At 35.4% G+C, this 24,716-nt stretch overlaps 2 protein-coding genes across 5 annotated transcripts in view; one reads left to right on the top strand and one right to left on the bottom strand.

Annotated features, from left to right (window-relative positions):
• Window positions 1-24,251, bottom strand: part of LOC129791186 (stathmin-1-A) — a 34,412-nt gene extending 10,161 nt beyond the window's left edge. Inside the window, exons 1-2 of one of the 4 annotated variants that reach the window (XM_055829235.1) lie at window positions 23,949-24,251; window positions 23,582-23,690 (exon numbers count right to left, since the gene is read on the bottom strand). In XM_055829235.1, the coding sequence (XP_055685210.1) occupies window positions 23,582-23,627 (46 nt within the window). In that variant the 5' untranslated portion in view covers window positions 23,628-23,690; window positions 23,949-24,251. Of the gene's footprint in view, window positions 1-1,731; window positions 1,819-9,018; window positions 9,614-23,581; window positions 23,691-23,948 lie in introns of those variants that run through there. The other 3 variants (XM_055829238.1, XM_055829237.1, XM_055829234.1) reach the window with 3 other exon arrangements.
• Window positions 15,453-20,989, top strand: LOC129791185 (venom dipeptidyl peptidase 4). Its single transcript, XM_055829233.1, has 9 exons — window positions 15,453-15,885; window positions 16,007-16,172; window positions 16,447-16,541; window positions 17,627-17,701; window positions 17,789-17,841; window positions 17,931-18,930; window positions 19,607-20,156; window positions 20,254-20,465; window positions 20,569-20,989. The coding sequence occupies exons 1-9, from the start codon at window positions 15,883-15,885 to the stop codon at window positions 20,668-20,670; spliced, it is 2,256 nt and encodes a 751-aa protein (XP_055685208.1). The 5' UTR covers window positions 15,453-15,882; the 3' UTR covers window positions 20,671-20,989.
• Window positions 24,252-24,716: the final 465 nt, after the last annotated feature.

The raw sequence follows: 24,716 nt of genomic DNA, 5'->3' as shown, positions 1-24,716 counted from the left end.
ATCAATAGGATGGGAAAGACAGTGAAGCTCTCACTGCCAAAGTGATAAGCGAGAATACAAAAAAAAAGAGAGAAAAATAAGAAAAGGGAAATTGAGTATACCACCATTCTTCCAACAAATAAGATGTTGATATAGAAAATTAATCTTATTTTTTCTCTCTCTCTTCTCTTCAAATCTCCTCAAGAAAATTCTCACCCCCCGCCTTATACCCTTCACATTTTAGTAATTCTTTTTTTTTGTTTGAAAATATTTCTCTTCGAGAATATCAGAGAAATTTTCAATTCCACCCCGTCGAAAGTCTTAATGGAATTTCAAATAAATTTCATAAAGTATTTCGTTCAATTTATATTATTTATACATACACTTGTATATACATAATGCACATAGGGAAAATGGGGAAAATACATAATATTTGCTCGTGCTAAAGAATTCAGCGCATTTTGGTATGTTTTAGTATTAAATCGGAGGGGGTGGTGTTGTTGTTTATGAAGTTCATAATCAAAATTTCATGTAGAGATTATTGAGTTCACTGGGTGTAGAAATTGTTCTAATTTATCCTCATTGCGAGTCCTTTTTATGGCAAAGGCTTCCTCTCATGTCAATGGTTAACTGCGTGGAGGTATATGTACTTAAGGAGGTTTACAAGGTTAAACAGAAAACTTTTCCTCTCCACATGAAGAGTATTTAGGGAGGAAATCTTCTTTTAACTATGTAACCCTTTACCCAAAAATTCAAAATGTCTCTCTTGTCGAGAGATCTTTGTCATTTTCTTGGAAAGAATTTTCTTCCACTTGTTGTATAATTTGTTTTATATACACAACACAGGGGAAGAGTTAAAGGAAACACTTATTGTTCCTTTTCCAGCAATCAAGCTACTCGGCGCCACTTAAGAGGTCTTCCATTTGAACGAGCCTAACACAACAAAACATTCCTCCTTCAAACATTCACCCCATGCCACAAAGTTTCCCCATATAGCAGCGCAGCAAACCCCAAAATCCACACAAACTAAATACAAGCCCAAAGTTTGGGGGGTGGAAAAGCTCCTATTTAGGGGCACCAAAAATTTACCCTAATAGATGAAAGTCTATTGCAATGTGTGTGGGAAAAATGAAGGTAGTTTCCTTTAGCTATATATTTCCTTTTCATGTACATAATGTATGTATATTGACACTCTGAGTATGTTAATTGATTTCTATTAATACTTTATGCTTTACACACAAAGCTCAATGTATATAGCAAGGGGGGAAATGATGACTAATATCAAAAAAACTGCAAAAGTCTAGTCAAAGTGTCTAGTCACGCGATATACTTTAACTCATACCATCCCTTTGTATATAGCTTTTATTTATTAACATTTATTCACTCATCCCCACCAAATATTTTCCATTCGACATTCATTCTTGACTTTTGCTCTCTCTCACTCCGCGCCCTCTCTCATTATTGACCGGAAAAACCATTAAAATGCTTTTCATCAACAATATAACATAAAGATCCCCCTCCCCCGGAAATATATGCCAATCGATATTTATCAATGATGGAAAGTTTGCCTCCGCGAAAATTGCCAACAAACTTCCTTAATACGCTCAGCATGTTTACACATGATATAAAAAATTCCCCATTTCAACCCCTAAAACGCAAAAAACCACCCCACTTATACCCCAAACACACACCTTAAATATTAGATGATTTATACTAATTTCCATGAAATATCAATATTTTGCATATACTTACAAATAAATTTTACTTTCTTTGACGATTTTGGTTGCTTGGTACGAGCCTTTGTTGCCTTCTTCGTTGGAGCTGAATGGTGTCGATTAACTATTAACAGGCGCGCACAGAAATGGTAAAAAAGACACGTATTGCGTATTTTTTTGGTAAGTATTCAGCACACAAAAAACCCCTAAAATTTACGCTTAAACCATGGCACTTTCGTATCATTATTATGAACACAGTATGGAGCAATTTTGCAGTCAACGTTTTTTCCTTTTTTTTCAAGAGGGGTCACATGGTAAATTTAATAGGGAGTTGTAAAACAAACTTAATGGAGCAAAAATAAATTCTGGTCATCTGGTTAATAATATTAAATGCCACCCAAGTATCTAGTTCCCCATCAATCTTCCTTTTCTGGGGATGCTTTTTTATTGCATTGCAGTACTACACTTTATACTGCATTCAATCCGCCTCTTTTAAGCTCTCTGTGCTTGCAAAAGGGCTTTTTATTGATTTTTTATATAGCAACATTATATTTTGCCTCTGCATTAAATAACCATAGTAACTAGCATTGGTGTTTTCGCCCATAGTACGCCACAGGGTATACACAACATGGAGGTACAAAAGTTATTGTTATAAAGTTAATTAGATAGTGAGATTCAATTAATAAAATTGATTCTTCATGTATATAGGGTTGATGACATGTAGTCAGCGTTGTAGAGAAATATTATGAACTATGAACCCTCCAATTTTGAATTTAATTACATTCCCTCAATTGTTTGGAGTTTATCATATTGGAAGCAATTTCGGTTTTAGAAAATGTCAATTCTCACCCCTTGATGTTCCCTTGTTGCCATCCAATAGGTATCTAACCTACACACCTACCTACCTACCCTTGGTGGGGGTATATTGAGCTGTTGACGGTACAGGATAAATGGGTAATTTTGTTGCATGTTGTGTGTGGGAGAGAGGACAATACGAAATGCCCTATCGGTCCCCATAATCTCTCGTTTTAATAATGTTCTCAAGACCATAAAGTGGTCAGTGTGTTGACCATTAAATGATGTTTGTCAGTGGGATATGCAAATGTGTTTAGTGGCTTTCATACCACACTCAATGGCTTTTCACAGCAGATAGGGCATAAAAAGTCAAGTGCAAAAAATAAAAAAATGAACACAGCAGTTCTCGCTAAATGCTTACATAATTCTCATTAAAACTTTACACGGAAAAAAATTAAAACGTTGAATGAAAATTAAGAGGATTTTAAAACTCCCAAAAGGAGTCTATTCATTGATATATGAGAAACTTTCTCATTTATGGAACTATTGGGACACGATTTATCTCGTACAGAATTAAAAGGATCAAAGAAGGATAAGAAATCGCCAAAGAAATTTTCTCATTTGAAAGGGAATGATGTGCAATTCTTTTCTCATTTAATCTTTCAATAATTTATTTGTTTTTTGTGCTATTAAATGTTTGAAAGAATTATGTTTCTTTTTTTTTATTTAACCCTCTACAAGATAAACCGTACTCCAGTTTGTTCTACGAACGAAAAACTTCTTAAACATCAATGCATAAACTCCTTTTACAGCATCCTATTGGCTTTAACTAATTTATATTCTTAGTTTGACACCAAACAGAACATAAAAAAATCCTTAAAATTTAATTTACAAGGGTCAATGAGCTACAACCCCCCAAAATCAATTACTTAAAACATCACTCTTCCCGTCAAATAAAGCATGGCTGGTGGCAATAAAAGTCAAACGGGGAATGCTTCCCACCCAGTGCCCCCTTACTTTTAGATGATGATGTACCAGACAACAAAAAAAAATAGGAATGAGTTAGAAAAAAAAAACACGAGGGTTGTTTCCTCTCTCAAGGGTCAATAAAGTTGTCATGAATCACCCGCTTAATCATGTAATTGTAAATTTAGCACAATAGCAAGTTATCTCTGAATAACTTTTAAGGGACCATCGTAAATTATCGCATCATAAGACCCCAATGAGGATGTGGGGATGGGGGATAATAATGTGTACATATACATAGAGCGTGTTATGTATGTACGTAACTTGTGAACATTGCAAAGAATCTACCATTTCAATCTTAATGTATCCCAGTAGCATTACAACATTGAGTTATTTGAAATGTTTACAATTCCATACACCCCCGGGGTTTCCTCTTCTTCGCACCGGGGTGTCCATAAATGTGTCATTTATCTGGTGAGGATGCGAAATGCGCAACCGAAAAGGTGTTGAAGGGGTGGGTGGTGAGGGTGTCGTCTGTAATGTTGAGAGCGTGTCTGCTTAAATATACAACTAATCTTGCACCCAGCCATCATCGCACATACTCATTCCCAATCCCGAAAATTACGAAGGAAAATGCGGAGAGTGTGAGAGGCGAGTAACTAAAACTTGGCACCTGTTGCACCGAAAATGAAAAGCGGATATGGGACAACTGTGTGAATAACCTTTTCTTCTTTTCCCACTTTTTGGAAGCAGTGGTGGTGGCAACAACAACAAAAAAAATTCGCCACACTCAATGTTCCATTAAGTCAGTGATGAATGTGGAAATGTGTGACATGAGAAACTCCAACCCTTGGGTGTGATATTATCAAAATCCGCTTAAGATGAAAATTCACTCTTTTTCCCGTCTGTTTGCCCTCTTGTCTCCCATCGACACTCGGCATTTTACCACCCCCGCTGTTCAATACTTCTTCTACTTTTTTTTTTATACGAGCTTTTCGAGCTTTTATTTTGGGTGTCTATCGTGACAAAATTCTCCACTCACAGCCCCTCAATTGACATCATCCGTGACAAAAGGTGAATTTAATGGTATGAAGAATCTTTTGTATGCTATATTCATTTCCTCCAACGCCCTTTTCCTCCAACATATATATGTAGGTATCCACCAACTCGCTTAACTGTCGCGAAAGGCAATAAAGAAGGTAATCAATCGATTTTCCATTTTGCAAAAGAATTTCCAAAACATTTTCATGTGACCTTTTGAACAAAACATTCAAATGGATATCTTTTGTAGGAGGAACAATAAGTTAAAGTCGTTTGTCTGTGTTGTGTTTATTTGTATGTTAATGGATTTACAAGTCAAGCCCGTTAAATGTAACTACCAAAAGGAACATAAGAAGGGTGGCATGTTGTAAACCTAAATGGGAGATCGTTAACTTTTTTTTCCTCACAACATTTCCCTTTCCCTCAGGAAAGCCCGTTTTTTTTAACACCTCTCTAGGTGTCTTTGCAAATATATACGTGAATTTTCCAAACTGTCAATAAAGCTTTTTGGGAAGCTTTATTAGACTTACTATTTTTAATTAAATATTGGAGTGGATTCTGACAAAAATATATTTCCTTTCTTTTTCTACAAATCGTCATTTATAAGATCTTTGATATTTTACGAAAAATATCCTATAAGATTTTCACAGTTTGTTTGTTTTTTTAATCGTGTTTTTGAGAGAAAAATATTTTTCCAGGGCTTTTTAAGAACTTTCTGTTTGTTTTCAAGGGCAACAAATCGTTTTAGCTGTGATTCTTTCGAAGAAAAGAATATTAGCTGTGATTCTTTCGAAGAAAAGAATAGCACAGCTTCTGTGTACCACCTAAAATGCAAAGTCTTCAGATCGGGCTCAAACTCGGGATGAGCACGAATTAGGGTCCCCACATTCCAAAAAACGTATGTCAAAAAAAAATTTTTTCCGGCCGTCCGTCCGTCCGTCCGGCCGTCCGTAGTACAACGCTTAATTACAAGAGAACGGTAATAGATAGAGACTTGCGGTAAAAGGCAAAGTTAGTATATCGACCTGATGTCGTCTGATGGTGAGGTCAAATCCACCCCCCCACCCCTCCATCCGCCATTTTGGAACACCCCTAAATATTGTTTTCGCTATATCTCAGGCCCTATTATAGCTAGAGGTCTGAAATTTTGATATGTTGTAGGGCCCATCAAGACCTTTCCAACGATGCTTAATTTTCGAAGATCGGTCAAGCCGTTTAGCCAATATGGCGGCCACAAATTTTTATCGAAAATCGGCCATAACTCTTGAACGGCTTGACCGATTTTAATCAACCCGGGGTCAAATGAAAGCTCTCAACAAACCCTACAACTCTCTAGAATATCAGAAGTTTCAAAAATGACCGCTAGGGGGTCAAAAATCAAAAACAAAATTTTCGATGAGTTTTCGATGAATATCTCGAAAACTACACGATGCATTTTCTTCAAATTTTCATATGTTTTAGCTGACTATATTATCTAGCTCCATGCCAAAAATGAAGAAAATCTATGTCGCCGTTCTTGAGATATAGCCTTCCAAAGTTAGCATGTAATATCTCGGATTCTACAGGTCCGATTTTGATCAACCCAAGCGCAAATAAAAGATTTCGTGAAGCCCTACAAATGTCTAGAACATTGCAATTTCGAGAAATGACCGCAAGAGGCGCTAAAGTCAACATTTTGCATATCCAAAATTTTTAAGTCTAAATATCTTAAAAACTGTACTATGCATTTCGTTAAAATTTCAGTATGTTATAGCTGAGGTCAATACCTTTCCAATGATAGGTCATTTAAGAAAATCTATGTACCCGTTCAGGAGATATAAGGGTTTTAATATTTTATTTAATTAATACGCAAATTCTTAGGCGCCCCGCGAAGCGGGGCGCCTTATATATAAAGTATATAAATATAAATGTAAAGTAAAATATAGCGGTAAAATATAAATATATATAGTTGCACGTTTAATTAGTACGCTAACTATTTGGCGCCCCGCGAAGCGGGGCGCCTTATATATAAGGTATATAAATATAAATGCAAAGTAAAATATAACGGTAAAATATAAATATATATAGCTGCATGGTACAGATTAAGGAGAAAAGGGAATGTACATATGGTAAGTTTCACTTACGGGCTGTGATTCTTCCTTCAGAAGCCAAGTTAAATATATGTAAATGCAAAGTCTAATAGATAGCTGCAGAGTATGGATTAATCAGAAAAGGGAATGTACTGGTAAGTTTCACTTACGGGCTGTGATTCTTCCTTCAGAGGTCAGTCTAAGTGTGATATTTGATATAAGTTTGGTGGTGCAAACTCTGGGGAAGGATGACTCGCGCCACGAATCACAGCCAATGCGCGAGTTAGCCTTCCCCCAGAGTTTGCACCACCAAACTTATATCAAATATCACACTTAGACTGACCTCTGAAGGAAGAATCACAGCCCGTAAGTGAAACTTACCAGTACATTCCCTTTTCTGATTAATCCATACTCTGCAGCTATCTATTAGACTTTGCATTTACATATATTTAACTTGGCTTCTGAAGGAAGAATCACAGCCCGTAAGTGAAACTTACCATATGTACATTCCCTTTTCTCCTTAATTTTTTTTAAGGAATAGATTTTTTTAACAAAATCAGTGCAAATCTTACAAAATTTTAGAGTTTTAAAAATTTTTTGACAGAATCAATCCAATATTCCCAATTTTCTCAATAAAATAGAATTATCAAAAATATTTCTTTGTCAAGTAAATTTTTCGCGCATAATGCAAAGTTCTTTACTTTCTTTTCATATTTTAAAAGTTTTTTTTCTCACAATTCTTTCAGTTCTAAAACACTCCATTTTTTCTACATTAAACTTTGACATATAAAAACACAGAGAAAATGTCAAATGACATTTTTCCATTGTCTGAAAAGGGACTCAAGTAGATATTTTTCTCCTTATTCGAGTGAAAATTGAAAGGTACACGCATAAAACATTATTCAATATACTTGATTCCTCTTTTTCTTTTTTTTGCTTGAGGATTTACCCTTCAATCCATGATATTTTGACAAGGTTGATGGAGGAAAAACAAAGGGGAGTTTTTGGGAAAAAAAAATATTTTCTCTTTCACCCTCTACTCATTTTTTTTGTTTTGTCTGTTCTCCCATTTATATATCCAATTCAATCTGAGTTCTTTTTCTTCCTCTGTGTCTATATCTTATGTACATTTTGATAAATATCTTGGCAATTCTTTAACAATAAATTAAATATATGTCTCGTCGGAGAATTTATTGAAAGAGTCGTTTGGGGGGAGTGTGGATTGCGAGAGGAACTGCTGGTGTAGACATGAGTAGAATTACCCCCTTTGTGTCCACATAACCCACCATCTGGGCTTGGGGGTGGTGGAGGAATGAATGTAGTTATTGGATGCTGAACCAACCGGAAATTGATGGAAAAACACATTGTCACTCCACATGTTAATAATTCGATTTACCATCACGACTCTGCGAAAGCACACAAAGTCCACACACTTCGATATATTGGGGTCATTTCACAGTGTTGTGCAGGCTTATTGGCTGTGGAATTGCTAATTACATGCACTACACTGCATCTTCCCATCTTTGATGCATCATTTAGTATTATGCGATTCATTGAATTTTCACAAGATGATCATTGTGACCTCAATCGGGTATCAATCGTAGTACGTTAACCTTATACCGAAAGTCATATCCTTAATGACTTTAGACTTGGCTCAGAAAGCTTCGTTTCAGGGCCTGATGAACATTATAAAAAAATCGAAACGTCGATGGAATTTAGAAAAGTTAAATGGTTTTTTTCCCTAAACAATTCACTGAATGTGCAATTCCCAATAAAAATAATAAATAATTCGAAGAGATAGTTAGCTAGTAAGTAGAGTAGAGTAAGTTAGTATAGTTAGGGTAAGAGATAGTTTAATAAATTAGTAATTTATCCCACAAATTCAGTCGTATAGAAAATTCTTCTCTAGCATTTCTTGGCGCCTATATTGACAATGCAGAAACGATGAAATTTCTTTCCCATTTCCAATTTGTCACGTAGGAAATGAATTTTTCCTTATTGCCACTCTTCATCCCCATCCCATAACGTCTCTTCCTCACAGCAACGCCCTTCTTTACCCCCATTTCATCACATTTGCAATAGTTCTATGTACATAATAAAGCTCTCCACCACCCCTTTTATATTCTTTCTTTCACCCCATGTAAATGACACTATTTTGTGGAGAAGCATATGGTATTTAAATTTGAAATTTATACAAAAAATATGTTGCATGTTCAGAGCAGATTTTTTTTCTTTTCTTATGCTTCTCATACAATGAAGATTGTGTGGTGAGTTATTGACCAACAACAACAGCAAAAAAAACGTTGACTGCATTAAAATTGCGACAATTTTGTGCCATAAAATATCTTTTCATGGAAACATTATGTATATTTTATGTAGGTATTTTGTATATAAAAGCTGCAGATAACTTTGGTATATTCCCCCCTCTTTATTTTTTTTGTACCAACATTTACCTGCCGGCAAAACCGGTGCTCGACACGTGTGACAAAAGCACTGAAGAACCGAATCCCTAACTAATCCAATCAGCATGATGCTACCAATATATGAAAATCCTTTTTCCTCCAGCAATGTATTCAACTCCCTTGGTGTATTAAAAAATCACGTTTCTTGTAAAATTGTAGATTTCAAAATTGGATACGTCTTTTCACTATATAGAAATCCGCCTTTTCAACCCTTTTTTGTAGGTATAATTCCACACAGACGGCAATTTTTAGAGAAAAAAAATCACGTAATTTTCCTTTTTATCAGGAGTGATTCGTGAAAAAAATCACAAGAAATATCTCGAAAATTGAACGAGACGGTATTAGATAAAAATCTGGTGGCGGTGTCCTCTGTGGATGCGTCAGCAAGGAAAAAAAATCTTTCAAGGGCGGGGCACTCAGAACACGCTCCAAACTATGTGAATCACACTGCCAGGACTTTTCACCGTCTTTTCCTTCTTTTGACGCTTCAATTGGGCGTGCGAACGCGCTCCGTGTTCAGCAAGGACTGAGGTATAAACTGACTAACTACGGCTACATTGCGTTCTCTGTGTGTTGCGTCGGTACATTCATGTGGTTGAGGAAGTGGGGAAACGACGCCAAAAAGGAAGCGATTCTCGTCGTCGGAAAATGTCGTCGTGTGGCGCTCTTGGTGAAAATTCACCGTGCGATTTTCCAACGATTCATACCCGACAGCAGGATCGATAGAAATACCATCTCACCAGCATACATTCAACATCAGCCACATACCATTCATGGTCATCAAGGTACGCGCATATATCCTTATTGAGGATCATAAAAAAAGACTTTATAGCTTTTTTTTCGGATCTACCTTTTAGTATCAAAACAACAAGTTCTATTTTCTATGATCTGTAAAAAAATATTTGAACACGGAAGTGTACTATTTGAAGAAATATATTGCTGATTTTTTATAGTTCTTGTTCATTATTTATTTGTTGTAAGATTTGGCAAAATAAAGTTATTGAAATGAAAACTTCAAAACCAAGTTTCGGACTGTTGGGATTCCCAACTTGGGAATCAAATCAAAAAACAAAAAGCTAGAATTGTTAGGGCTTGTCACCGTAATACCATAACTTGGATTTCGGTTTAAATATTCTGGTTAAAGGAATATTATTTAAGACCGACGTTTCGGACAATTTGACTCCTTACTTATATAATCTATATCCTTATAGATATAAGGGCTAAAATTACCCGAAACGTTGGTCTTAAAAAAACATTTTTTTTAACCAGAACATTCCGACTGAGAATCCTAGTTTACGAATTCTGCTATTCTACTTTAGAATTAGAATTCTTCTAGTCTTTGCTAACAAGACACAATGCTTCCATTTCTCCGAACATGTACGGTACAAAAAAGTCTGATGAGGGGTGGTGAATCATGGGTGGGGTGGTTAGACCAATCTTCTCCCCATGTTTTTCCTCCCTCTTGCCTCTCTTTTGTCCGTGACATGCACACACATACATGGAAATTTGCCGCTGAACACAAAAGGGGGGAAAAGTGCCATCAAAAACCACCCACTTTGGTCGCCATTCTAACACAACCAAAACCATACGTCACATTTCCGTCCTTTCCAAGCATCCTCCTCACTGTATATTCGATGAAATGCAAGCTTTCTCTGCCCTGTATATATACTTCATGTTCTCATGCCTGCTAAAGTATGCCCTCCCGGCTTCATCCCCTATTCCACAAGTTAACCGTTGAAAAAAAAAATAATTTAAAAAATTTCATTGAGCCAAACTCCAAAAACCACCCTTAAAACCCTCAAAACATTTTCCGCACGTTACTTTTTTTTTCGAGAGAAAATAAATTTTTCCATATCTCGTACAGAGCTCGTACATCGTATAGCATGGAAAATTCAAATATATTCGCCAGAGAATGAAAACCAACACAATTCCCGTGTATAGTCCACCCTGCAGCTGTTAGTTCACAATTTCCACCTGCTATCACCTATGTTGAATCTAGCAACAATTTCCAAATTAAATAGTAAAATTGTTAAATAGAAGAACGCTTTTTTTCGGCAATTACGAAGGTACGATCGTACAGAAAAAATCACAATGGAAAACTACCGGGGTAACTTACTTAATTTAGGGGTTGTCGCGGGGTGGGAGAAAGTTTATACAAGAAGAAAAGAAGTGGAAAAGAGAAAGATCTGTGAGTGGAGAAATGTAGAAGAACTCACGAAAACTCTGACCCTCAGTGACCTCAGCACATGGTTTACATGGAGAAAAAGAGGCGATATGAAACCACCAACCCCAAACTCTGCTTTTCAATCTCTTACAGGCGTGCTAAATCCCCACCCCCCCCCCCCTCATATTTCCACCCTTAATCTAAGAGAGGGGTTGTGTATGTGTGAGGGAAAAGGAGAAACTGGTGGCGCTGAAAAGAGAAAACTACCGATATTTTCCGCATCCATTGAGTATGAGTCATCGGGAAAAGTGGCGACATGGAGTACATTGGGTATGTTGTATACGTTACATACAAGTTGGAGGATTTAATGAAAGAATTATGAGGCGCCACACCACCTTTTAACAATGCCACATAGCCTTTTGTATGCACATAAAGTACCATGCTAAAGGTACCGTTTTTTCACAATGTTCATTATCAAAAAAAAACTATTTATGCTTCAAGGTTTTATCCATCATCCTCCCTGATATACCTATAAAACATTTTGTACCGGTCTTTTTTAAAGCACTATCATACAGGGAATATAACTTCAAGAAAAACCCGCAGCAAGAAGCAAAACATGAAGAAGGGACAAACAATAATGTAAAACATCTCTCTGTGAGAATACAAGGAGTTTAGTGGTAGTAGAGAAAGCTCCTTTAATTCCATTACAAAGTTCCAACTCGTTAGGTAACTTTTTCACTGATCCTAGTTTCCTTTTTTTCTGCATTTCTTCCACCCACTACTGTGGCAAGATGATTATCTCTTTTAGCTTCTTCCGGCAGACAAAAAAAAAGTGAATTTCCTCTCGCAGCAATACCACAAATTAATGGTTATAACAATATAAAATGATGGATGAAATGGAAAAAAATCAAGTATTTTTTTTCTCAATGTTAATTTCATTAAAATAATATCTTTCTGACAAGAATTGATTTGTTTTTTTGCTAAATACGACAACATACATATATTTATTCAGGCATAGGTATATCAAATAAATAAACTCTCATTGTGGTCTTTATTAAGACTCTTGCGGGCTACACACAATCATTGGGCTTTACGATAGAAATCATGATGCCACCCTCTCCATATAAGGAATATGTAAGTATAGAAATTTATTCATAAAATTTCCATTTTCTCTCTCTTTTGAAGACTTGCTAAATATTCATTTAAATGTATAGGCATCAATTTGGCTTTAAATATATAGGGCCTGCGTCTTCGCATGTTGGCTGGTACAAACGAGAGAAAGGAGAATATGTGCCTAAAAGACAAATAAAAGTCTCATTTAAATATTTTATAAAGTGGTATTGTGCGTATTTTTTGCTATGAATTATCAAACGAGCTTTTGTAATTTAAACGCCTTTTTCTGCTTCTTAAATGAACTTTAGCTTTAACGTAAAGTTCTTCTTTTAACGTTTTATTTCTAGATTCTTTAAAATAAAGAAAATATTATAAAGAACTTTCTATGGCTATTTTGAGTTTAAACTCCTCCGTTCTATTTGTAGAATTTAAATTGAAAACCATTTCATCGATTAAACATTGAAAACTATACATAGTTCGTAGCTATATATGTACATAAATGTAGGTATTATACATAAGTACCAACATATCCTCTTCTTGAAAACTTTTAATAACTTAATAAAGCTTTCTAATATCCCCCTGCGCAAGATATTAAACTTTCAGATAATCGAGATATGATTTTCAAATAATATACCCAATTAGTTCATTCTCAAGTCTCAATTCAAATATTCCATTTCCTCCTTGTTGGAAAATTGGCAAGAATGAAGAAGTTTGGAAAGTACTTTCTCGAAAGCACTTTACAGCATTTTTTTATCGATCATCTCTGCGGCACAAGAAATAAACTTACAGAGGTCATGTCTTGGCCTTTTCATGTTATATTCCTCCATCGTACATTTCTAATCAATTTTTTTCTTTCCTTCCACAGTCAACATTTTTCACCACAAACCATTTCTTGGTAAAAGCTTTTTTTTTGTTTTTAACTTTTGTAACAGTTCCAAATTTTATTCTTCCTCTCTCTCTCTCTCTCTCTCTCTCTCTTGCAAAAAAAAACTTTTGCCCTTAACATCTTAACAAATTTCCTAAAGGATCTTCTAGAGAAAAAAAAAGGCGAGAAGAGAGAAAGAGAGCAAAACTCTATTAGCTACGATTTGCTCCTGGAAACGTCTTTTCCTTACTCTTTTGATGGCTTTTACGGCCTTTCACATGATTTCCATCATATACCGCATTTCATTCCTCCTTCATTCTTTTCCTCTCGAAGCTTCCCAGGATATTGAGGAAAAAAATGTGTAGGTATATAAAAATTCTTCCAGCATCATTTCACCTCAATATTGAGGAGTTGAAGGAGAAGAAAAAATATTTTTCCTGAGATTAAGTGGCCATTTCATTTTATGCCAATGATATTAGGTGGTAGTACTTTTCGATATTACATAGATTTAACGTTTTTCTTTCCCTCTCCTCTAGCTTTGGGTGCACCCACATACTAAATTGGAGGAAATTTTCCACGCGATATTGCACAGGGGTGTATGTAGAACATTTTCCTTTTGATGGGAAATTGTCAAATTGGTCTGTTCCTTTTGTAATTACAAGCTTGTTTAAATTCGAAACTGTGCTATATATGTACGAATACGTGAAGCATTTCACAAACCATATAATCATGCAAATTTCCCACCCTCATCCCTTGCAATCGTGCACTCATACACACACTTCAAATCCATATGGTGTGCATTGATTGTATTATTACACCATATCATCAACACCATTTGCGCCAAATCCATCCCATTCAATCTCATTCATGCTGAAAAATATCACACAAATTTGCCATCCTACAAATTAACTTCTCAACCCCTTTTTTTGCTTTTTCAATACAACATACTCTGCGGAGAGACTGAGGGGAGACTATGTGGGTTTGATACTTTATGCTACAAATACATTTATAATAAAATTTCCAGAGCTTTTCCGAGCTTTGCGAAAGAGAGATTATTTTGTCTTTCAATACATAAAATGAGTATGATACATAGATAGGATGAGAAAAAAGAGAGATTTATGTGCAACATTGAAACATGTTAAGATCAATAATTAACTTGCTCTTCTTGTATACACATATAGTATGACAGGGTTGTTGGGAAAATTCTCGTTGGGTATTTAAATAATTCACAGAGAGAAAAACTAATAAATTCCTTTGAAATAAAAATCATAACATTAAAGCTCTCTTCGAGAAACTTTTAATTATTTCAATGAATTTTTCACGAAAGCTCTCTGAATTGCAAAAGAATATCAAATTTCTCAAATTATTAAACATCTCACACACACGCCAGAGCTTTTTGTAGAATCCCTTGGGCTTAATCCACCACCCTCCCATCTGCGTGTGTACCACCTTCTTGTGTATTTTCTCAATTCAGACAACGAATTTAATCGCAAAAGAAGAACAAAATTCACCTTTTTTCTCTTTTTTAGAGCTTCTCGAAGACATCCCCCTCATGCAAATTTATACATAAAACATAAGTATCATAAAATTTCGTAAATAAAACCCGGCAAGTTTATAACTCATGTTTCTGTCTCTCCAATGCTATATATAAATTGCCGTCTTATATCCAAGGAAAAAGGATATATGAAAGCGGCTTTTATTAGACACATTAATCCATACATAATACTGCCGTAGATAGACGGAACAAAACCCTCCCCAATACGATGAATAATGTACAAGTTTTGGTGGCATCGGACACCCCCGACGCATATCATTCAATGTTGAGGGATAAAATGTTGTGGTTTATATTGAAATGAAGAAGCTCCGTATTGATATCAAATTTCAAACTTTCAACAAATTACGCTCTCTCTCTTTGCCCACCAAAATACATTTATTTGTTGGGGGTGGGGAGGAGAGATGATTCCCGTCTAGACAAACAATCGTAATATAGAGAAAATCCTATTATGTTTGCATATGGTTTCACAGTGCTGAAAACAAATAGAAAAACCACAATATCTATCCCCAACTTCTTGCTATATACTACAGCACTTGATGCCTACATAATTCTGTCCAGAGATATTGAATTTCTCAATTTTATATTCTAAAAGGAAATTCTTTTATTTTTTTTCTAACGAATATCTTGTACGCAAATAGAATGACATTCAGAGATTACTTTCGTTTGTTTTTCTTTTGAAAAAAAAAAAGAACATTTCGCATACATTCATGCGGCTCACCGGCATTGGTGACCATTTAAGTGTTATTTTTTGTTGTAGGTTACACTGTGAAAAGTGAAAGAACGTGTAATGATTATTGATTACTAGAGAAGTTCTTGTTTCACGACAATCAACATACAAAGCAAATCAGTACTGATTTTATTGTCGTGAAACACTCAAAGAATTTTATTGACATAATTTCTATTACCTTTTGATGTTCTTCTAAATGAATAAATCTTATATGAGAAATATTATGGAGTATTTGTTGAGAAATGTATGAGAAAATTTATTGGGATTGCCACAGAGCCAACTAACTCACTATAAATACTTACATATATAGATATAGGCATTCCCGTATAATCTAAAAACAATTGTATAAGCGCTTTATCAGTTTTTGAAAAAGCACTCAATAGTCAGTATTCATCTGCTGGCTGTTCCGTGCGATTGCTCTTCTGTGAAAAATGGTGAGAAAAATTTGTGAGAAGATTTTTTTTTAAAATAAATTCTCCCCAAAAGAACTTTCCATTTCACTTGCAGCAGCACAGCTTGCAAATGCAATAATTTATCACTTAACTCCTCTTGCAGAAAGTGAATCTACTGCATTTAGTCTTTGTGGGAATATTTATTACCCAATCTTCTTGTGTTCCTGTTGGAGAACCACGACAATCAGACAAGAGACCTTTGGTATTTGAGGATGTTGTACCAGGATCGAGATTCTCCCAGAGAGGTTTCAATGGTACCTGGATGACAGGTGAGTTTTCCTTTAATTCAACATTTAAAGAAAACCTCCACAATGTCTTATAAAAGTTGACCATCTTCCTTCGAATTTTTTTTGTTCGTTAATCCATATCTCTGTCATTTGATAAGAAATTTTAAGTGAAATATTGATTGATTATCTCACAATATATATAACTGAAGCTATTGAATTTTGGCACATACAGTCATCACTTGTATCACTCTATCTGACATATCTCATATACAAGACACTTCAAAATCATTCTAAGCTTCTAATCTCTCTTCCACAGGCACGGAATTTCTCTATCGCAACAGCGAAGGTGATTACAATATTTACAATATTGAGAGCAGAAGTGATCGTCTTTTCCTCTCACGAGATGCTCTGGTAAGTTGAGAAAGGAAAAATGAAAAAAAAAGGGATAGTAGAGAATGAAATTCTTTGAGAAATTCTGCAAAGAACATTCCTTTATTATTTAAACTCATTCACTAACAAAAGTCAACATGGGATGGGTATATGCTTTCAAGAAAGTAAAGTTCATTGTCTGTTATTAAAGAAGTGCATTATGCTGAAAAATTACTGGATGGGACGTAGAAAAAAGGAGTTTATTCATCTGCATATGGGCTATGCCGTCATTAAAGAAAATAATCGTTACGCAATATTGTAAACATGATCAAAATGAATAACAAATCGGCAAAAATATCTCTCAATTTTCCACTGGGAAATAGCTAAGAAAGTACGATTATTTCTTAAGAAACGCAAACAATGACGTCACTATTTCTATTTTTTGTCTACAGTAATGCTTAAGCTCCTTTTTGTCTAAACTCATTTATTTTAAATCGAATGAAATTAAGAGTTTATCTCCTTTACAATATCCGATTATGAAATGAAAAACAAAATTTGAAATAAATTAGCATAAATAAAAAAAATTATAAAAAAAATTAAACATTTGATTAGCATAAAAATAGCATAAATAAGTTATTAAGCTAATGCTTCATTGGTGAGTTTAATGTATTTTTATACTTTCTTTTTTTTAGAGACAAAATTCACAAAAATGACGTAATTCTTTGCATTTTTGACACATTTTTGCTGTTTTTTTTTGTTAAGCTAATCACAGTTTTTCAAAAGGCTTTCATTGAGAAGTCTTTTTGACAGTTTCTAATTCCCATTTTATTCGTTTACAAGATTCCTTTATCCCGATTATTGTTTCCATTTTCTCAAATAAGAATTTTAGATCAATACATTTTGAATAAACTCCTTTAAATTACACAAAAAATAATACTTTTAATCTCTACTATTTAACATCCCAAAATTGCCTTATTTTTAATTAAAAAAGATTCACATTTAAAACTTTCCCAAACCTTCAGGAGATTTTCTTTTGCTTCTAAGAGCAATAAAATTGATTTTCACCTACGTCACATGAATTCTATATAATCTATGTTTATTTTTTTTTATTTTCTGTTGTACCCAAGACCGGTTGGAGTGGTGCGAGTTTTACATTCTCAAGGGATTACACGAGAATCCTTATTCGGTACAGCGTGAGATCCGTAAGTTTAATACATAGATATATTTTCAATACGCCCCAAAGCTGTAAAATAACTTTTCATCTCTTGTATGATATTTTTCCCAAATAGATCTTCAGGCACTCAATTGTGGCCAAATATGCTGTGTATGATATATCTTCGGGGTGAGAATTCTTGAAGAAAATATTATTTTGTGTTGTATTGATGTGATATTGTACTAAAAGGATATTTTATCCTTATTGCATTTCCACAGAACATCAACCAATGTGGCAAGTGCGGAGGAATTGAATGTCTGTGTATGGTCACCTGTAGACTCAAATACCCTGGCCTTTGTCAAGGATAACGACGTGTACTTGAAAAAATTGGACGGACAGGAGACTCGGTTAACTTTTGATGGAGTCCCCGGGGTTATTTACAACGGTGTCCCGGATTGGGTGTACGAGGAAGAGGTCCTTGGGAGTGGGGCAGCACTGTGGGTGTCACCAAATGGTGGAAAAATTTCCATTGCCAGCTTTAATGACACGGAAGTTAATGAATTTATGTACTTTACATACGGGCAGCCGGGAAATATGGCCAACCAGTACTTTCAGGAAATTCATTTACGCTACCCCAAAGTTGGTACAACAAATCCCACCGTTACCCTGAGAGTTATGGATGTAACAGACGTGGGTGGTACGGTGTGGCGTGATATCCCAACACCCATTGATATTGTAACAGATGATCATATCCTGGGTACTGTGTCGTGGTACGATGACAATCGTATTTTAGCTCTATGGCTCAATCGACGACAGAACATTGCCACACTTCAATCATGCACAATTGCCGATACAATTTCATGCAATGAAATGATGCGTTTTTCCGAACCATCAGGCTGGGTTAGTATCAATACACCCAGATGCTACCAAAATGCCAATGTTTGTCTTATGGTTGCCAATTCGGAGGGATGGTACAAAGTATGGCGATATGATTTTGCTACATCCACCCCAACCGTCCTCACCCCAACTGGCTACACCGTGTCCAGCATATATGGCTATGATGAAGAGAATCAAAATCTCTACTATCTCACCGTTCCCGGAAACAATCCGCAGCAGCGTCAAGTTTTTCGTGATTCCACATGTCTCACATGCACCGCCAAGAGCCCTGAAGGTAATGACTGCACCTACGCAAGTGCCAGCTTCAGTCGGGATTTCTCCTATTATTCACTCACATGTTCCGGCCCTGATCCATCGTACACTCATCTATTTCGAACAGCGGTTAGTATATGAAAATAATTTACAAAATCTCTTCTCAAGGGGGATTTATCTGATGAAAGAAATTGTCCGAATCTAGGGAAATATTCGGAATATTCGCTAATATATTCGGTTGATTCTCTAAAAAAAAATATTACTAGTCTGATCTTAAAAATGTTTAATTCAAGCATAAAAAGACTTCAATCAAGCCGAAAGGTAGTAAATTCAAGCCGAAGAGTTCTAAATCCAAAACAAAAAGTAGTAAATTCTACCATAAAAAGACTAAATTCGAGCTGAAAAATATTTAGTTTTTAGTCCTAAAATAGCACCGATTGAGGAAAAAAACTTTAAGAAAAAAAAATTAATTAAAGTCTTTAAAAAAAAGAACTTAATTCAAACCGAAAAGTAGTAAATTAAAGCTAAAAATTAGAAAATTCAAGCCGAAAAGTCCTAAAGTCGTTTTTCGATTTTGCTTTATTCGGCTTTAAAAATTTTTTTTTTCATATGAAGTAAAATATTCAGATCTTCGAATAAATTTGGATGATTCGCTAAAAAGACCAAAATATTTGCTAGATAAACACCCCTTGTCTCTTCTTTGCAATTTATTAAGTTTTTTTTAATACAAAAAAAAACCGCATTGATTGATTTATTTACACGCGAAATCTGGGCCACATCTCTCATTCTCTCACTTCCATTTCAGGACAACACCCAAATAATGGCATGGGAGGAGAACTTGTCAACACGCACGAGTTTAACGGCAATAGATTTGCCACAGATCAAATATCTCAAAGTGCCCGTTGAAGGTCGATTTGAGGCATCGGTGCGCCTTCGTTTGCCCCCCAATATTGATTATCCCACCGGGAATGGCCAGAAGTACCCAATGATTGTCTATGTATACGGCGGTCCGAATTCAGCTCGTGTTACGGATTCTTTCGGTGTTGGCTTTGGGGATTTCATGGTGAGCGGACATCATGTAATTGAGGCGCAAATTGATGGACGCGGTACAGCAAATCAGGGCACACAATTCCTCTTTACGCTCAACAATCACTTGGGCACCGTGGAAATTGTTGATCAAATTGCCGTCACTAAATATCTTCAGGATAATTTTGACTTTATCGATGCCGAACGTACGGGGATCTGGGGATGGAGCTATGGGGGCTATGCAACCGCAATGGCATTGGCACAGGATACCGAAAGAGTTTTCCAATGTGGGATTTCCGTTGCGCCAGTCATTTCTTGGATCTATTACGGTTTGTATTTGTTTTGAAAATTATTAATTTTTTTAAAGTTTTTTTTTAGAAAATTCTTTTATGAAGATTCTAACTAAATTAAAATTTCCTGCGACAGATTCAATTTACACAGAACGATACATGGGACTCCCCAATGCAACATTCAATGAAGTAGGTTACAATGCCAGTGATATTACGAGGAAGATTGAGGAGTTCAAACACCACGACTTCCTCCTCATTCACGGCAATGCCGATGACAACGTACATTTCCAGAATTCCATGATGCTAAGCCGAGTGCTCCAACAGGCAAATATAATATTTGAGCAGATGGTACGTTATTTATTAATAATTTTATTCTCACCAAGAGAAGATTTTATAATCCCACTTTATTGATTTTTTTCTTTTAAAAATATTCCCTCAATTTCCCACACAGAGTTACCCAGACGAGGCACACGGTTTAAACGGAGTCTCGAGGCATTTGTACCACCTAATGGAATCATTCTGGATGCAATGTCTCAGTATTGAGGAGTCTTAGCGTGCGGAGGCAACAATTTAACACCTTTTTCTGTGCCATTCGCTGCAAAAAACAAAGCTTCTCTAATGTGCCTTCTTCCCATCTAATCCACATTTCCAAAAGAATCGCAAAAGCTGTTAATCTTCAACGCAGATGCCCCAATACATGCTAATGCCCCCCAAAACGTTATAAATCTTTCTAATATTGAAAATTATGACTCAATCGTGAGTTCGTGAACTTCAGAGATCAACAAACTTCCATTTAAAAAAAATTGTACATGAGAGATATTTTATTTTTGTATACAAAATAAAAGATTTTGAATACATTTTATTTTTAGCAATTTCTCTAATTTATCATTTTTTTTGCACTTCATCTCAAGCCCCGTATTTTATTACAGTCAGGTATTGGTTAACGTCGCATGGGATATACTCTTTCCAACCATTAATAATAATGAGTGGAAAGAGTATATCCCATGCGACGTTAATCAATACCTGACTGTAAATCATTCGAATGTGCTGGATAATTTATCCCGCCTCCGTACAATTTAGTAATTTGGCCTAAATATTTTTTTGTCAAATCATTCCATTTGCAGAGGCTTTCCCCTACACATATTCTCTTGCAAATCAATAACAAATTATTCACTCTAATGCTCTTCTCAATTAATCATTCAATAAACCTCTCACCGTATATTCTCCTCAATGTAAACCCAAATAATGTACCTACATTGTGACAGAATAATAATCAACATGTAATATGTATTAAGATATATAAGAACCAAAAGCGTTTTGAATAGAAGATGATTTTTGAATGCAGAAAATCTCACGAAGGGAGCATCTGGTTTAGCGCAGTGAGTTTTATTTATGAAACAACATAAAATATTGAGAATTATTTATTAATCACGATAGAGTGGAGAAGATAAGCCATACAGGTATACAAATGGAAACCTGTTTGATAAAAAAAGTATTAATATCACTCTCATTTAAGCAATGGACGAGAAAAGGTGTGTGACAAAAAGGAGATTATACCTGTCTATACATATGTATGTATATGTAGGTATAAATGTACATAGCAATCTGATACACTCAGAAGAAAAACCACACAAAAAAGAAAAGGGGATAATTTTGTTTTAAAGAAAATCAACTAAATTATAGCATTGAAAAATCCATTACCTAATATTTTAGAATCAAGAAAGATGTAAATTCTATTTTTACCGAAATAGAACGATTTAATAATTTATTCTTAATTTTTCATTATTTCTCTTTTTTCATTTTATAATTATTTTTTTTACCTTCAACAGAATCAGAGATTATAAAGAGAAAAATTAAAGGATTTTTTTAATCCTGAAGAAGATTCCACCTGGATCGAAACGTGAGTGAATTCAGGTTATTTGGGACAAAAAGACAGATTTTTAGATTTATTTCAAAAGGAGTTTATTCACTTTTCACTCACAAACATAATCAACATAAAGGGTTAAAAAGTCATTCAAGAAAAGCCAAAAACATTCAGTTTTGTCAATCAAAACCTTTTATCTAAAAAAACGCCAAGGTTTTATATTTCATATCCATTTTAGCAGCAAAACTTAGGCTTTAAATGAATTATGTTGAACACTTTTAACCCTTTCATGGGGAATAAAAAGAGAAAAATTTACATTTTACTCATTCAGAAATTAGAAAGTTTTTATTTCTTAGGACCTTTTCATCTCATACCTTAAAAAATTTACTAAATAGACAGAATATATTTACGATTTTTTGACCCTCATAGCATCAAAGGGTTAATTATAAAGATCAGGTTCTTTTCATAAAGTTTCTTTCCAAATAACTAAAGAGGATGATGAAAACTATTTATTTTCCTGGGTGCACAAACATTACAAATGCAAATTCTTCTTTCATAAAAAATTAATACCTTTAAAACTCAGTAATTTGCAACACCTGTAACCCTTTCACATTAAATTTTTTCTGCCACAAAAGCAAGGATTTATCTGTAGTGCATCAATTTAATATTTTAAACTCTCTGATTGTTTTATTCTCTCTGATATTTTATCATTTCTGTTTCATTATCATACAAATAGCTTGCAAATAGCATCACTCTGGCTCCAACCAAAGTCTTATCTTTACGAGGAAGATCGCATTTTTTTTTTTACTTTCGCTACCGAGTGTAAAAAAAATGTGTCAGTAGCAGTGAGATTTGCATAGAGATCATCATAATGCGCATCGAGATTTCATACTGTTACCCATAAAAGGCAACTATCAGGCATCACGAGCAGATGAGGCTACAGAGAAAGTCATCTAATAAAGTATTTCCTTTTGCGCGGAGTCAAGATCAAGATCAAGTACGATCGTCGTGGGGTAATTATAGCAGAATATTGGAGTAGGTGGGACAAACTGGATATTTTGCACACAGAGAGATACACAGCCTGTCTGTCCGAGAGAGAGACGTTGTAGCGTAAACTTTCGCGAATCCCACACTTTTTTGAATTCTGCCTGCGCGAGGAAGCTTCTCTGACGGACCGTTAAAATGGAAATTAGCACTCAATTGTCTCGCCTCTCTGGCGGATATCTTTGAACATGCTGCAATAGCGCGCGTACTCTGCTGAATCCCTGCTACACGGGAGAAAGGGCGAGTCTGGGTAACAAATCATGAGCATCCCACAAGTGCCAGTGACACGAAACATTGGCACACTCTTCCTGCCCTCCCCCCCGCATGGGATACTCCCCCTGTCCAATTCCAAACCCAAATGCTCCAAATGCAAAATATTATGTACCCGATTTCCATTGCGGAGGATGATGTATTGTTTGTGTGGAGAGCATTGTCCGCGTGCAAATCCTATATATTCTGGGATTTTTCCATTGCTCTTGGTTTCTTCTTCGTGTGCATCATCATCACACAGAGAGAATTGATGCTAAATTAATAAATAAAGTAAATTCTCACTCACCTTCAGCTTCCGTCAGCTGGATCTTGATCTTCGATTCTGTCTCCATGGCTTTGAAGGATTTCCCGGTGGATCACACAGACGTTGAATTTAGGATGAAAATATTTGTTTTCTGGAATATTTTTTAACCATTAAAGCAACTAGGATGGGTTAAATCAAGGTCAAAGAGGAAGCAGAAAGGGCTTCTTTTTCTTTCTCGTCTCAACCGTTTTAAAGTTAGGGGAACAAGAGAACAAAGAAGTTGGTTTGAGCACAAAAAACAACGACGGATTTCTCTTATTCGTGATGCTATTTTTCCCGCTTTTCCTGACAAATCTGACTCCTGAGATGTCCAGGAAGTGAATTATCACTCAAAACAGCCCCAACTTACCTTGTAAATTCGGGTAAAACGATCAAAAGCAGCGGTGTTAATTAACAGAAAAAAAAACAAATTCACCCGTCAAAACAGAAAACTTATTTGCCAAAAAATCGCAAAAACTACAAAACTCGCAATTAAAATAAAACCAAATCCTCAAAGGACACACTTCAATGGACAATTAAATGGAAGTACTTTGCAAAATTAATTAGCAAATCACGGAGAAAATTGCTTCACAATCCACAGCGACAAACTAACTTTCTTGCGCAAAATTTGTTTCTTTTTATATGCGTACGCAACTCGTCCAGATGGCGCAGGCGTATGCCATTCAAATTCAAACCGTTTTGCGATTTTTTGCTGCAGCCGTTTTTTGCGATCTTTGCGACAAAAGAAAGGAAAAAAAAACAACGCGATGACACATTTGGAGCTAAAATTATGTATTTTGGGATAGAGAGACAACACAGAATACACAGAGAGAAGAGAACCAGTTCTAGAGAGAAATTGCCGGGTGATCGTGAGACTTTGTGGGCGTTTTTTTGCATTTTGGCGGTACAACGATCTCGCGAGGAGTTTTTTGGGTGACCTCATTGTTTGCCATCGAAGCTGATCAAAGCAACCGTTAAAATATAGGTAAACAATTTATTTAGATTGCCGGAAAAGGGATAAACGTCACCAACAACGTTAGCGGAAGTCCTCTAATATTGATTTATCCTTCTTGTCCTTAATAATAGTTTTAGTTAATTTTATGTGAAATTAACAAAATTGCTGCAGTTTTATGGAAGA

This window comes from Lutzomyia longipalpis, chromosome 2 (assembly GCF_024334085.1).
Source record: "Lutzomyia longipalpis isolate SR_M1_2022 chromosome 2, ASM2433408v1".
Classification (NCBI taxonomy): domain Eukaryota; kingdom Metazoa; phylum Arthropoda; class Insecta; order Diptera; family Psychodidae; genus Lutzomyia; species Lutzomyia longipalpis.
Note: the sequence above shows the minus strand (reverse complement) of the source record. Positions and strands in the feature narration are given on the sequence as shown.